The following is a 12,353-nucleotide window of genomic DNA, read 5'->3' on the forward strand; positions in this document are numbered from 1 at the left end:
AGTAGTCGGTGAGTTCTTAGAACTCCGGCACACCAGAACTGGTTTGAGGTCGGTTGCTTACCGAGTTCATTCCTGCAGGTGACTGGTCTGGAGCAAAATGAGGGTTTACCCTGCCCGACTTCATTGACAGCGCTAACTCGGAACTCATAGGTGTCGCCCTCCTTCAGTCCGTCAAAAGTGTACTTCCTTTCCATCAGCTTTTCCTTGGTCAATCGAGTGAACTTTTCTTTCCCAATCAAACGAGCCTCCAAGACATACATGACGATCTCGGAGCCACCGTCAAACTTAGGCGCTCTCCATGTGACACTGATCAAATCTTTGGTGACCTTGGTCACCTCGAGCTCCTCGGGTCGGTCAGGCACACCTGAACGTGCGGAGACAAGAAAGAAATGTTCATTCGCGTTCTTAGGGATCTTAAGAGGGCTTTGACTTTGAATGAAATCTACATTACATTGGATTTGATTGGAAACGTGATGATGCATTTCCTGAGCAGAAAGCAAAATGTTTGCATGGAAACTTAAGAGGGTTTGACTTTGAATGACAGCTACATTTTCAATGGATTTGATTGAAAACATGATGATGCATTTCCCGAGCACAAAGCAAAATGTTTGCATGCAAACTTCAGAGGGCTTTGACTTTGAATGACATCGACATTACAATGGATTTGATTGAAAACATGATGATGCAAAAGGTTTGCATGGGAACTTGGTATTCACTCACTCAATGGTTCCTTGACGATGAGCTCAGCCGCCGTCTCCATGAAGGGTCCGATGCCAATGGCGTTCTCGGCGGCAACTCTGAAGAAATACGCTTGGCCCGAGGTGAGGCCGGTAGCCACGGCATTCTGTCTGCTGGCGGTGAACGAGAGCGACGTCCAGGCTTTTCTCTCGGCTTCACGCTTCTCGATCACGTAATTACTGATGGGAGAACCGCCGTCGTTCTCTGGGAAGTACCAGTTGATCTTGCAGGAATCATTGCTCAAGTTTTCTGCAATCATAGGGATGCCGACGGGCCCAGGAACGTCTGGTGGAAGATGCAAAAGGTTTGTGGGAATTGAGATGAACCCAAAGTTTGCGGTCAGTTTCCGAGGACCAGAACATCTTATATGCATTGTGCAGAATGACTCACCCAGCACTTCCACTGTGACGTTCTTCGTCTTCTCCCCTGCGGCATTCTTCGCAGTCAGCGTGTAGATGCCGAGATGCCTTCTGGTGCACCCTTTGATGACCAAAGATGAGCTGATGGCTGTTGTTTCCACCTTGGCCTCAGGGGGTAGAGCCATTCCATCCCTGCTCCAGGTGACTTCTGGTGATGGCTGACCAGACACGTAACAGATGATCCGGATCACCCCACCGGCGTGGACCACCAACCGCTCCTTGACCGAGGCATCCAAATCAACCTCAGGGGCAACTGAAGACAAAAGTTTCATTTAGCTGATAGATGAAGATTGTCGGAAATCAGTGGGGGTTTTTTGCTATTCACGGCACACTTACCGTTTCTGTCGCTGAGCTCCAGCACCTCAAGAACTTCACCTGGTTCACTAACACCAGCGAGGTTGAAGGCCGTGACTCTGAACCTGAACTGACCGCCACTCTTCAGACCAGCAATCACAAAGCGGGTGCCACGGATTTCTGTGTCTTTGGCCTGGAACACAAAACAAACGTGCCCACCATTTGTTGCGGGTAGAGCGAGAGGAAATCAGACATCATCATGATCATATCTCATGAGAAAATCTCATCTCTCAGCGCGTTCTTCCAGCAGATTGGGAGAGCTGCTAAAATCAGTCTAAACTGGTCAATTTCCATTTTGTCGGACCAAGCTTTTTGTCACCTTGACCCAAGCCTCGGTGCCTTCCTCCTTGTACTCCACCCAGTAGCCGAGAATTTTGGAGCCTCCGTCTTTCAGCGGGGGGATCCACTCCAGATCCACGGTTGACCTTGTCCAATCTGAAACCTTTGGTGTTGGAGGAGAGGGCGGGGCTGGAGAAAGGGAGAGCATTGTTCATCTAAAGACAGAGCTACTGCTATGTTTATCGGATGACCCAGAGTGTGGTGAACGCTTACAGATGGGGTCTCTGGCAAACTTGGGATCAGTCGGAACGCTGGGGAGTCCAGGTCCCGCAGCATTGATAGCCGTAACTCTGAAGATGTACTCGGAACCCTCAATGAGTCCGTTCACTGTACATGATTCACCCAAGCCCATGGGTCTGATAGGGTCACGGGTGACACGTGCCCAGCGTTTCCCGGTGGTCTCCTTGCGCTCCAACCAGTAACCGGTGATTGGCGTGCCGCCGTCATCTTCGGGCTCCTCCCAAGTCACGGTCATGGAGTCCAGGGTGATGCCGGACACTGTTGGCTTTTCGCATTGGCCGGGCACAGCTGCAGAACGGAAGGACCATTTTTCATTTGGATGCAGGAGTGTGGATGTGTAGCCCATGTGAGCTCAAGTGGACTTACTATAGAGGTTTTTGGCTACTTCTGGATCACTGTCTAGCGGTTCGCCGACACCATACTTGTTCTGGGCCATTATGCGGAAAACATACTCGTGGCCCTCCATCAGGTTCTCCACTGTCCAGATGCGTTCTTTGGGCTCGCTGGTGACAGGGACCCAGGTATTTCTGTTGGCCACCCGCCTCCAGATGACATAATTGGTGACTTTGGAGCCCCCGTCATCACTTGGTGGCAGCCAGGAGAGAGTGATTCTCTCAGCCCCAACCTCCTCAAACTTAATGGGAGCAGAGGGAGGACCGGGACGACCTGGTGGAACAACAACATTTAATAATGCGGCGTACAATGACGAGGTTACAAAGCCGGGCTACGAAAGGTGTTCAGGGTTGACCAGATGTAATCAAATTGTCATCAAAAATGTCACTCCAAATCGTGTTTGAGAAACCACGTGGACACTGATGATACTTACCGAGCACGTTGAGCCTCATCTCTTTAGAGGCTTTGCCGAGGCTGTTGGAGGCCACGAGTGTGTAAAGGCCGGTGTCAGGACGTTTGCCCTGCTGTATCAACAGTGTGCAGCTGTCGTCGGACACCATCTTGTTGATGTGCTCATCGTAGCAGACCTCTGCCTTGCTGTCGGACTTGTGAGGTGGGGCCTTGTACCAAGTGAGCGTGGGGAACGGGCAGCCACGTATCCTGGCCACAATCCTGATGTCACTGCCTTGCTCGGCCTCCATGAACTCCTTTAGTTCAATGGATGGAGCGCCTGGAGGTTCAGTGTGATGTCACAGAATGTTCACCGCAGAATTTGTGTATTTGTAAACTTCGTGGTTGACTGGACATGAAAATGAACTGTTCCTTATCCTGTACTTACAGGTCTGGTCCCGAATGAGAATGGGCCCGGCAGTAGAAGACGGTCGGCTCGGTCCAGCCTGGTTATAAGCGATCACTCTGAACTCGTACTCATCGCCCTCTGTCAGGTCCTCCACCTTAAAGCTCGTGATATCAATGTCCCTCCTGTTACACCTGCAGTCAGTTGTGAAATTTGAAACTACTGCATAGCCAACAAACAGCTTGTCTTGTCTTCCAAGACGGTTTACCTCCTCCAGGACTCTTTCTGAGTCCCACTGGCATCCCAGCAGAGTAGGTCGACACTATAGTGAGTTACAGGTGATCCACCATCGTTTTTGGGAGGCTTCCATGTGAGGCTCACTGTTCCCTTCCTCACACTTTCAATTTTAAGCCTGGTTGGGGGATCTGGGGGATCTGAAAGCACAGGAAACGCACAGAGGAAACTCAGTCACAAGTCCCCAGAATATAGCGGAGGCTCAAACAAGAGCACGGACGTACGGATAGGATCTCTGGCTGTGGTTCCCTCGGTGGTTTCGACGTAGGGCCCAAAACCGAATCGATTCTCGGCACGGATGCGGAACAGGTATTCCTGACCTTCAATCAGGTCTGGAACCACGAGTGACTGCGCAGCACAGGATGGATTCACCTGAGTTGATGAGATCAGGATAGAGAAATTTGAGTCACTCAGTTTGTGTTGTATCCAGGTGTTTTCTGGACACTTGTCATAGTTTGTTCAGGACCTTGTTATATTCTGCATGGGGGTCCAACTAAACAGCCAGTTCATTATCGTGCCTTTTAGTTAATAATACATGTCAAAGCACTATCAGCAAAGATGCGCTTCACCTTTGTCCAGGCTTTTCCCACCACGGTCTTCTTCTCAATGAAGTAGCTCTTCACCCTCTCTCCTCCATCGTTCTCTGGAGGTTTCCAGGTGAGTCGGCAAGTACCTCTGGTCACGTCGCTCACCTTCAGGTCTCGAGGAGGTCCTGGAAGATCTACGGTCCAGTTGAAAAATAGCATTTTGTGATCTTTTCTGCTTTTAGTCGTGAAAAGTGAGTTAGAGTTGAGCAATTACTATTACACACCAAGGATGTTGACTCGCACTTTGACGACTTTGTGTCCGGCTGGGCTCTCTGCATTGATAATGTAGCGGCCAGCGTGGTTCATTTTGCACTCAGGAATGATGACCACGGAGGTTGTGTCGGTGGAGTGAATCTACAGTGAGGAATGTCCAAATTCAGTCTAGAAATACCTCTCGCTGTTGACGTGGTACTCGGGAGGAAATCGTACAGCCTAAACCGTCATCGATGTCATTTTACCTCTGAGCCGACGGGGAGTGTGTGGAGTTCGTTTTTCGTCTCGGTCTCGGCCGTTCCGTCGAAGGTCCAGGTTACCTTAGGCGTTGGACGCCCGTTGATGCTGGCAGGGATCCTGATTGTGGTTCCAGCCCTGCAGTTCAGCAGGTCGTGGGCACTCACGTCCAGTGACACGGTCGGCTCAACTAGAGGACAGACGCGGTGAAGGAATGAAACAAGCTACTACAATTGGGCAAACAAGCCACAGGGTTCTTACCAAGGATATCCTGAACAAGGACGTCTGCAGTCCTGGCAGGCTCCGAACTGCCTGCAGCATTCACAGCGTAGATCCTGAACTTACACTTCTTGCCCTCCTTTAGGTTGGGAACAGTTATCACAGTGGATGGGTGGAGTTTTTCATCAGGATTCACCCTTTTCCAATCAGGGGAGCCTTCCTCGTGAACCTCAATAATGTAACCCTTGACGGGGCTGCCACCATCCCTGTCTGGGGGACTCCAGGTGAGTGTGACACTGTTCTTGGTCTTGTCTTTGACCTCAGGGAATCCGGGAGCAGCAGGAGGGTCTGAGGGCCGGAAAAGGTCAAGATTTCATTGTGTGGCGCAAACTCAACTTCAGTGTTGTAGAAAAAAGCCAAAAGTGGCAGCACTTAATAATAATAAAATGAAGGAGCGTTCCAACTTCAGTTAGTCAAAATATTAAACAAGAGGGGCTCAAAAAGCCAAGACTCACTGCATGGGTCCACGGCGAAGCGGCACTCTGTGGACTCGCTGGGCGGCCCAATCCCTGCAGCATTGCTTGCTGCCACCCTGAATTGGTATTCGGTTCCTTCGATGAGCTTGAGGACAGTGTACTGCAGGGCCTTCACGGCCGGTTTGGTGACTGGGCAGCGATTAACGCGCCCCCAGTACACAGCTCCACGTTCCCTCTTCTCCAGCCAGTAGCCTTGTATGGCGGAGCCGCCGTTGTCGAGCGGAGGATCCCAGGCCAGAGTCATTGTGTTGGATGTGGCGGCAATGATCCTAGGGTTTTGCGGCGGTCCCGGGAGTCCAAACGGATCCTTCAGTTCTACCTTCTCGGAGTCACAGCCGTCACTGACGCCGTATTTGTTTTCCGCCCTGATTCTGAATTGGTAGTGGCCATTCGTAATCAGTTTGTAGACCTGAGTGGGCAAATGGCAGACCACGAGAGTTCGTACAGCAGAAGAGGTCACGTGAATGCACCTGGCCAACGTGTGGACGTGTCGGCACTCACCCCGTAGCGACGATCGATTAGGTTTGAGGTCACGGCCTCAAAGTCGGATTTCTTCTTGCTGGCATCTCTGCGTTCGATGATATAGTTGGTGATCTCACTGCCTCCGTTGTCTTCGGGGGCATCCCAGGTCAGGTAGCAGGAGTCCGCCTTGATGTCCGAGACCACAATGTTCCTTGGGGGAAGAGGGCGATCTGCAAACAAGACGACCTCAGGTCAGACAAGTGACGCTCTGCATCGACAGTCCCCGCCCGCCTCTGAACGTGTCCGTACCGAGGATCTCCACATGGATGACGTGCTGAGCTTTGCCGTGGCTGTTTTCGGCTAAAAGTTTGTAATTGCCTTTGTCTTGCCTGATGGTTTCCGGCATGGAAATGGTTGTCCTCAACGTTGTGCGATTTACCTGGTCATTGAAGAATTGGCAAACAACATCCAGTGTCAGTGAGGGACACGAAAAATACTACAGTCATTGAAGAAGGTGTACACAAAGAAGCACAGAATGAACTCTATTTCAAAAGAGTGCCTGCTCACCTCCTCAGTTTCCATCGTCATCTCTTTTTCACACTTGTCCATCACCTCGTCGTCTTTCATCCATTTGATTGTCGGAAGGGGAAGTCCCTTAACCTCAGCTGGAATGTCGACGGCCGAGCCTTTCTTCACAATGATTGCGTTACTCTTGAAGTACTTCAGAATTGTAATAAGTGGTGCAACTGTAAAATCAAAAGGTGACACATTTTGTTGGAGGTGTCCAAACAATCGATAGCTGCTTTGGTGACGTACTTTCATCATCCTGAATCTTGGCTGCGATGGGCTTGGACGGCGGGCCGTGGCCGACCTCATTCACAGCTTTGACCCGGAATTGATACTCCTGGTTCTCTGACAAGTTCTCGATGACACCGGTGCACTTGGTAAAGATCTTGCGGTTGGCCGGCTCGAACTCGTTGTCGTCCGATCTCATCTTCTCCACGTAGTAGCCAATGATGGGGCTACCGCCGTCGCTGCGTGGTGGCTGCCAGGCCAGCGTGATGGTGTTCTTGCTTCTGTCTGTGGAGTGCAGCTTCTCAGGAGCAGACGGTGTACCTGTAGGGAAACGTCAGAGAATGACTTTCAATCGGAACTGCTCCAAGTCATTCAGTGTGCTTCAATGTGAACATTTGGCAGCACCTTTGGGATCCTCGGCTAGAATGGGCCCAAGGTCCGCAGGAATGCCATCTCCATACTTATTCCGGGCAACGACCCTAAAGTCGTATTCCTCGCCCGCCAGCAGTCCCTGCACGTCGTATTTGCAGGACGCCACCTCAACGGGCTGGCGGAAGAGCTTCATCTTAGCATCCTTTCTCAGGACCTCGTAGCCAATGATGTCGCTGCCGCCGTTGTCCACTGGATCGGACCAGGTGAGAGTGATATTTTTCTTGGTCACCGTCACAGTCTTCAAGTCGACAACAGGCCCTGGGACATCTGCACGAAATCATAAAAACAAAAAAAGACGGGGATGTAAAGTATGAAATAGCCGAAGGAAAGAGAAATAGAAAATAATCATTTTGGAGAAATCTCTCGTCAAATGAATGACACTGACCCATGACGTCGACTTTGGTTTCGGCAGCATTAGTCCCACTGCTGTTGGTGCCCGAAATCTGGTACTTGCCATGATCCGCCCTTACTGTCTTCTTGATGACCAGACAGCTATTCTTGCCTTCTGTCTCCACAATCATTCTCTCTTTGTCAATTTCACCATCATCTTTGGCCCACTTGACCTCAGGCTGCGGGCGGCCAGTCACCACTGCGGGAAGCTTCAGTGACTCGCCGGCCTTTATCATGATGCCGTTCTTCACGGAGATGTCGAAGTCAACAGCGGGAGGTTCTGAAGACCGCAGGGAAGGACAACGCGTATTTTTAAGATGACAACCAGAGATTTGGCCTAGGCTCTGCCTTGCTCTTGTACCTTGTGGCTCCTTGACAGTGACGGGTTCTGTAACTCCGGGGGCTCCAGGTCCCGCATCGTTGACGGCGACCACTCTAATGTAGTAATCGGTCCCTTCGGTCAGACCTGTGACAGTGTAGGTCAGCTCCTTGCACCTGAACTCTGTGCTGCGAGTCCAGTTCTTCTCCCCAGCCACTACCTGATGACACAGGAAGAGTGATTTAGCCTGGAATGGCACGTGTCAGGTATCACCCAGAATAGTTTGCTGTTATTGTTTAACAGCTTCATGAAATCAAGGCAACACCAGAACCTTCTCAACGTGATAGCCCAAGATGTCCCCTCCTCCATTGTACAAAGGCGGCTTCCAGGCCACAATGACAGAGTCTTTCCCGGTGTCTACGATCCATGGTGTTGGAGGACCTGGAGGCACTGAAGTGGCCAATACGGGTAAGCGGTTACCATGCAGGTCTTTGAGATTATAATGCTGCACATCCACTAAAAGTCTTTAATATTATTTGAACGCTAATGAGGTCTTGTTTCAATTTTGTTCTGCCGGCATCAAACAAAATTATGATCTCGTATCACTCCTCATGAAACATGGAAAACAACAGTTTCTCGTACGTCAATAACGCTTGGATTTTACAAACAGGAAGTGAACAATCTACTTAGTTGGGAATGGCTGCTACTTCCACAGTTGGATCACTTACGGATGGCGTCCATAGCAACTATGCGGTCCGTGGGCTCACTAAAAGGTCCAGGTCCGGCCAGGTTCTCGGCACACACCCTGAAGATGTAGGTGAGTCCCTCCATCAGGCCGCTAGCTTTCACTTCCAGAGAGTTGAGGAGCGTGCGGTTAACACGAGTCCAGTGTTTGCTGTTCACTTCTTTTCTCTCGATCCAGTAGCCCAAAATGGGACTACCATTGTCCTTTGGCTCGTGCCAGGTAATGTGGGCGGAGCTTGCCGTCACCTCGTGAACTCTTGGGGTGTTGGGTGCATCAGGAGGATCTGATGGGAAAATCAGTGGTTCCAAAGTTAGATCAGAAGAGCATCAGATAGCCGCAGCTCACCGCCAACGCTGCAGCCGGGTCTGATTTTTTTGTTTGTTTGTTTGTTTGTTTGTTTGTTTGCAATATTGCCAATGTTTTATGTGATATAGTAGTCTGTCGTAGTATTGTTATTTTATGTCATATGTTCTGTAAAGCGCTATGTTACGGCTGTAAATCCCTGGCGTGACAACCTCTCAAAAAGAGCCATAACAATTACAATCTTAATATCATTGAATTGAACTGAATCAAATGGTTCCATTTTACAATTGAAGCGTTCTGAATCAGTTCGCAGCCCATGTATGGTACCCAGCAAATTGCCTATTGGAGTGATGCGCATCCCAAACTGTAACTCTCAAAAGATTTGAGATTCAGCTTTCTTGTGATTCGTCAACTGTTAGGTCAAATCCACCACACCCTAACCCTAACCTTTTGCCATGAGAGAAGACATAAATAATGAGAAATATCTGTCAAAAACCCTCGATTATCATTTCAAAGTCATATTGACAGCGCTTACCAAACATGTTCTTGGCAACCTGCGGTTCAGACACCAAAGGTGGTCCGCATCCAAATTTGTTCTCGGCGCTAACTTTGAAGATGTACTCCTTCCCTTCAATTAGCTTGGTGACGGGGAAGCTGGTAGTCTTCGAGGTTGAGGTGATAGTGATCCAGCCAATGTCATCGCTCTTGTTATCCTTTTTCTCCAGGATATAATTCAGGATCTCACTGCCACCGTCATCCTCAGGAGGCTGCCAGTTGCACACAACGGAGGTGTTCCTGATGTCATCGAAGGTGAAGTTGATAGGTGGACCGGGTTTGTCTGCAGCATAAAACGTCATCAGAGCCAAACATTCAAAAATGACTTGTTTTGTGTGGTAAATACCATCTCAAAACTTTTTTCTTTGTTTTTTTGTTTTTTGGGGGGGGACATGCTTACAAGTCTAAGGTCAAACTTACCGAGGACATTAACGACGCATGAGGCCGTGGCAACGCCGTGAGTATTCTCAACCTGGATGGTAAAGTTGCCATGGTCTGCTCTGATGGCCTCTCGGATCATCAAAGCGGAGTGACCCTTCTTTGTCTGGTCCAAACCAAGGCGCTCTCGCAGCGGCGTCACAAACTCTTCCTTGGTTTCAAAAACCTGGGAGAAAGTAGAACACCCACCTTGAATACAGGACAGACCTCACTTCAAACATAGACACGCTGGCTGCTGTCAGGAAACCCACCTTGGCTTTGGTCTTCTTCTTCTTAACTTGTGGGACAACCTTCTTGGCAGGCTCTTTGGTGACATCCTCACTGTTCCTCATCCAGGTGACCTTGGGGTAAGGCGAGCCCGAGATGTTTGCGTCTATGCGAATCTCTTCGCCTTTCTTCACGCATAAACCGCACTGCACACGGGCATGCAGGGTGACAGTGGGTTTCTCTGAAAAAGGAACACCAAGCGCTCGTCTCAAATTCGAGTCTGCAGCGGGTACACGCGATATCGCACAGGGATCCGATCACGCTGCGCTGTCGCTCGTAAAGCGGATTCGTTTGCCAAACAGTCCATCATACCGACTGGGTCGGCAGCCCGGATGGGTTGTGTGCTTCGAGACGGTTCGCTGATTCCGGCGGCATTCTCGGCTCGGACCCTGAATTGGTACTCCGTGTCCTCCTTGAGACCTGTCACCACTTGGCTGAAACCAGGGACCGAGCTAGGGGTAACCCTCTCGTAGCGGTCACCGTCCTTCTCCATCCTCTCCACGATGTAGCCTTGAATGGGGCAACCGCCGTCATAATCGGGAGCTTTCCAAGTGATGAGGATAGATTTGGAGGTTGGTTCTTGGGCCTCCACCTGGATGGGTGGGTCTGGTTTCTCTGCAAAGTGGATGGCACTTTAATGGTACCTCCGCCATTGGCCAAGCGGACACTGCCTGCAGGTAACTTACGCTTCATTTCCTCTATGATGACAGGGTTTCTCAACTCCAGATAGGCTCCGGCGCCCACCTTGTTGACGGCCTTGACCCGGAAATAGTACTCGCAGTTAACGTATAGGTCTTTCACCGCACAGCTGAGAACATTATCTCCTGACATGACAGGCATGTAGGTCTTCTTGGAGGCTTCACGACGTTCCAGCGTGTAACTCAGAACCGGTGTCCCGCCGTCATCTTCAGGTGCTTCCCAGCTGATCTTACAGGAGTTCTTGGTGACATCGCTTGAACTGATGTCTTTGCACTGACCAGGAAGCCCTACGTGAGATGACAAAAAGTGCAGATGTGTGATTTCCCAAAATGTATGACGGTAATTATAAATTGAAATGTTGAGAGCAACATACCGATGACTGTGACGTTAATGTTTCCATTGGCAGTGCCCAGGCTGTTTGTGAGGGTGATGGCGTAGATGCCAGCATCAGAACGCGTGCATCGGAGAAGTTCTAGGTGCGAACTGTTCATCTCCACTCTCATGGAGAGACGCTCGCCTTTCTGACATTCTACTGTGTCCTTCTGCCACACCATCTGTGGCGTGGGGATGCCTTTGTAGGGAACGTTTAGGTGCAGCTTCTCTCCCTCCGTCACCACCACATCCTTGGTGTCCAACTCCATGGTTGGGGCACCTTGAGATAAGGCGACCAGCCGTAGTAGCAGTTTGAGTATGCATGCTTGCGGTAAGTACATATATCATCGCATTCTGCTGTGCAGCTTTATTCATACTTACAGTCTGGATCCTTGGTAAAGACCTTGTCAGATAGCTCCGAGGGATCGCTTACGCCGAAGGCATTAATGGCGCGAACCCTGATGACGTACTTCTTTTCTGGTTTGATCCCATCTTGAATTTTAAACTTGAGGTCTTTGATCGGCCTGGTATTGACCCTGAGCCACTTCAGTTCCGGACGAGCCTCAGCCACCTCCACATGGTAGCCAATAATAGGGGAGCCACCGTCCTTGACTGGTGGCTTCCACGAGACGTTGATGTGCTCCCTGCTGCTATCCGGGACAGTCACCTCCAAGGGTGGCGACGGCGCACCTGAAGATCAAGACCGTCGGGGTTTCACAACAAAGTATCTCGTCTTTGGAGATTCTTCTGCCGAACTGCACGAGTTGTGACTTACTTGTCGGATCCTCGATGGTAAGGATCTCGGTGGGTTCGCTGGGTTCTCCAACCCCCGCCTCGTTTTCTGCACGCACTTGGAACTGCACCTCTGAGCCTTCGTCCACATCGACCACCTTGAACTGAGTTTGTTTGTCTGGAGTCTTGCAGCACTTCAACCAACGTGTTCCCACTTTGTCCTTCTTCTCTATCAGATACCTATGAGGTTAACGCAATGTTAACGGTGCCAACAACCTGTACCTCCACGTAAGGACTTCTTTGTAATGGACCAAGCCTCGTAGAAGCAACATCATTTCAAACGGCGGGAGTATGCTCTCACCTGGTGATGGGTCTACCGCCGTGGCTTTTTGGAGCTTCCCATTTCAGCTGCACATGTCGCTTGGTGACTTCCACCACAGTCAGCGCATAAGGAGGTCCAGGAGTAGCTGCAGGGGAAA

The 12,353-nt window shown here is 50.3% G+C and overlaps 1 protein-coding gene across 1 annotated transcript in view; it reads right to left on the bottom strand.

Annotated features, from left to right (window-relative positions):
• The window catches only part of ttn.1 (titin, tandem duplicate 1), a 116,901-nt gene that overhangs the window by 59,396 nt on the left and 45,152 nt on the right, over positions 1 to 12,353 (bottom strand). Inside the window, exons 96-129 of the mRNA XM_088382272.1 lie at positions 12,236 to 12,341; positions 11,918 to 12,114; positions 11,524 to 11,832; positions 11,144 to 11,422; positions 10,758 to 11,057; positions 10,384 to 10,686; positions 10,056 to 10,252; positions 9,787 to 9,970; positions 9,347 to 9,649; positions 8,492 to 8,791; positions 8,095 to 8,213; positions 7,806 to 7,983; positions 7,440 to 7,724; positions 7,028 to 7,321; positions 6,644 to 6,943; positions 6,395 to 6,573; positions 6,137 to 6,266; positions 5,867 to 6,057; positions 5,345 to 5,774; positions 4,872 to 5,177; positions 4,619 to 4,800; positions 4,385 to 4,514; positions 4,143 to 4,294; positions 3,798 to 3,945; positions 3,548 to 3,713; positions 3,322 to 3,473; positions 2,917 to 3,213; positions 2,457 to 2,756; positions 2,064 to 2,378; positions 1,831 to 1,979; positions 1,494 to 1,644; positions 1,129 to 1,410; positions 721 to 1,023; positions 62 to 364 (exon numbers count right to left, since the gene is read on the bottom strand). Coding sequence (XP_088238398.1) covers positions 62 to 364; positions 721 to 1,023; positions 1,129 to 1,410; positions 1,494 to 1,644; positions 1,831 to 1,979; positions 2,064 to 2,378; positions 2,457 to 2,756; positions 2,917 to 3,213; positions 3,322 to 3,473; positions 3,548 to 3,713; positions 3,798 to 3,945; positions 4,143 to 4,294; positions 4,385 to 4,514; positions 4,619 to 4,800; positions 4,872 to 5,177; positions 5,345 to 5,774; positions 5,867 to 6,057; positions 6,137 to 6,266; positions 6,395 to 6,573; positions 6,644 to 6,943; positions 7,028 to 7,321; positions 7,440 to 7,724; positions 7,806 to 7,983; positions 8,095 to 8,213; positions 8,492 to 8,791; positions 9,347 to 9,649; positions 9,787 to 9,970; positions 10,056 to 10,252; positions 10,384 to 10,686; positions 10,758 to 11,057; positions 11,144 to 11,422; positions 11,524 to 11,832; positions 11,918 to 12,114; positions 12,236 to 12,341 — 7,920 coding nt within the window. The remainder of the gene's footprint in view (positions 1 to 61; positions 365 to 720; positions 1,024 to 1,128; positions 1,411 to 1,493; positions 1,645 to 1,830; positions 1,980 to 2,063; positions 2,379 to 2,456; positions 2,757 to 2,916; positions 3,214 to 3,321; positions 3,474 to 3,547; positions 3,714 to 3,797; positions 3,946 to 4,142; positions 4,295 to 4,384; positions 4,515 to 4,618; positions 4,801 to 4,871; positions 5,178 to 5,344; positions 5,775 to 5,866; positions 6,058 to 6,136; positions 6,267 to 6,394; positions 6,574 to 6,643; positions 6,944 to 7,027; positions 7,322 to 7,439; positions 7,725 to 7,805; positions 7,984 to 8,094; positions 8,214 to 8,491; positions 8,792 to 9,346; positions 9,650 to 9,786; positions 9,971 to 10,055; positions 10,253 to 10,383; positions 10,687 to 10,757; positions 11,058 to 11,143; positions 11,423 to 11,523; positions 11,833 to 11,917; positions 12,115 to 12,235; positions 12,342 to 12,353) is intronic.

This window comes from Syngnathus floridae, chromosome 8, assembly GCF_059516105.1.
Source record: "Syngnathus floridae isolate MCC-2025c chromosome 8, RoL_Sflo_1.0, whole genome shotgun sequence".
Taxonomy (NCBI): Eukaryota; Metazoa; Chordata; class Actinopteri; order Syngnathiformes; family Syngnathidae; genus Syngnathus; species Syngnathus floridae.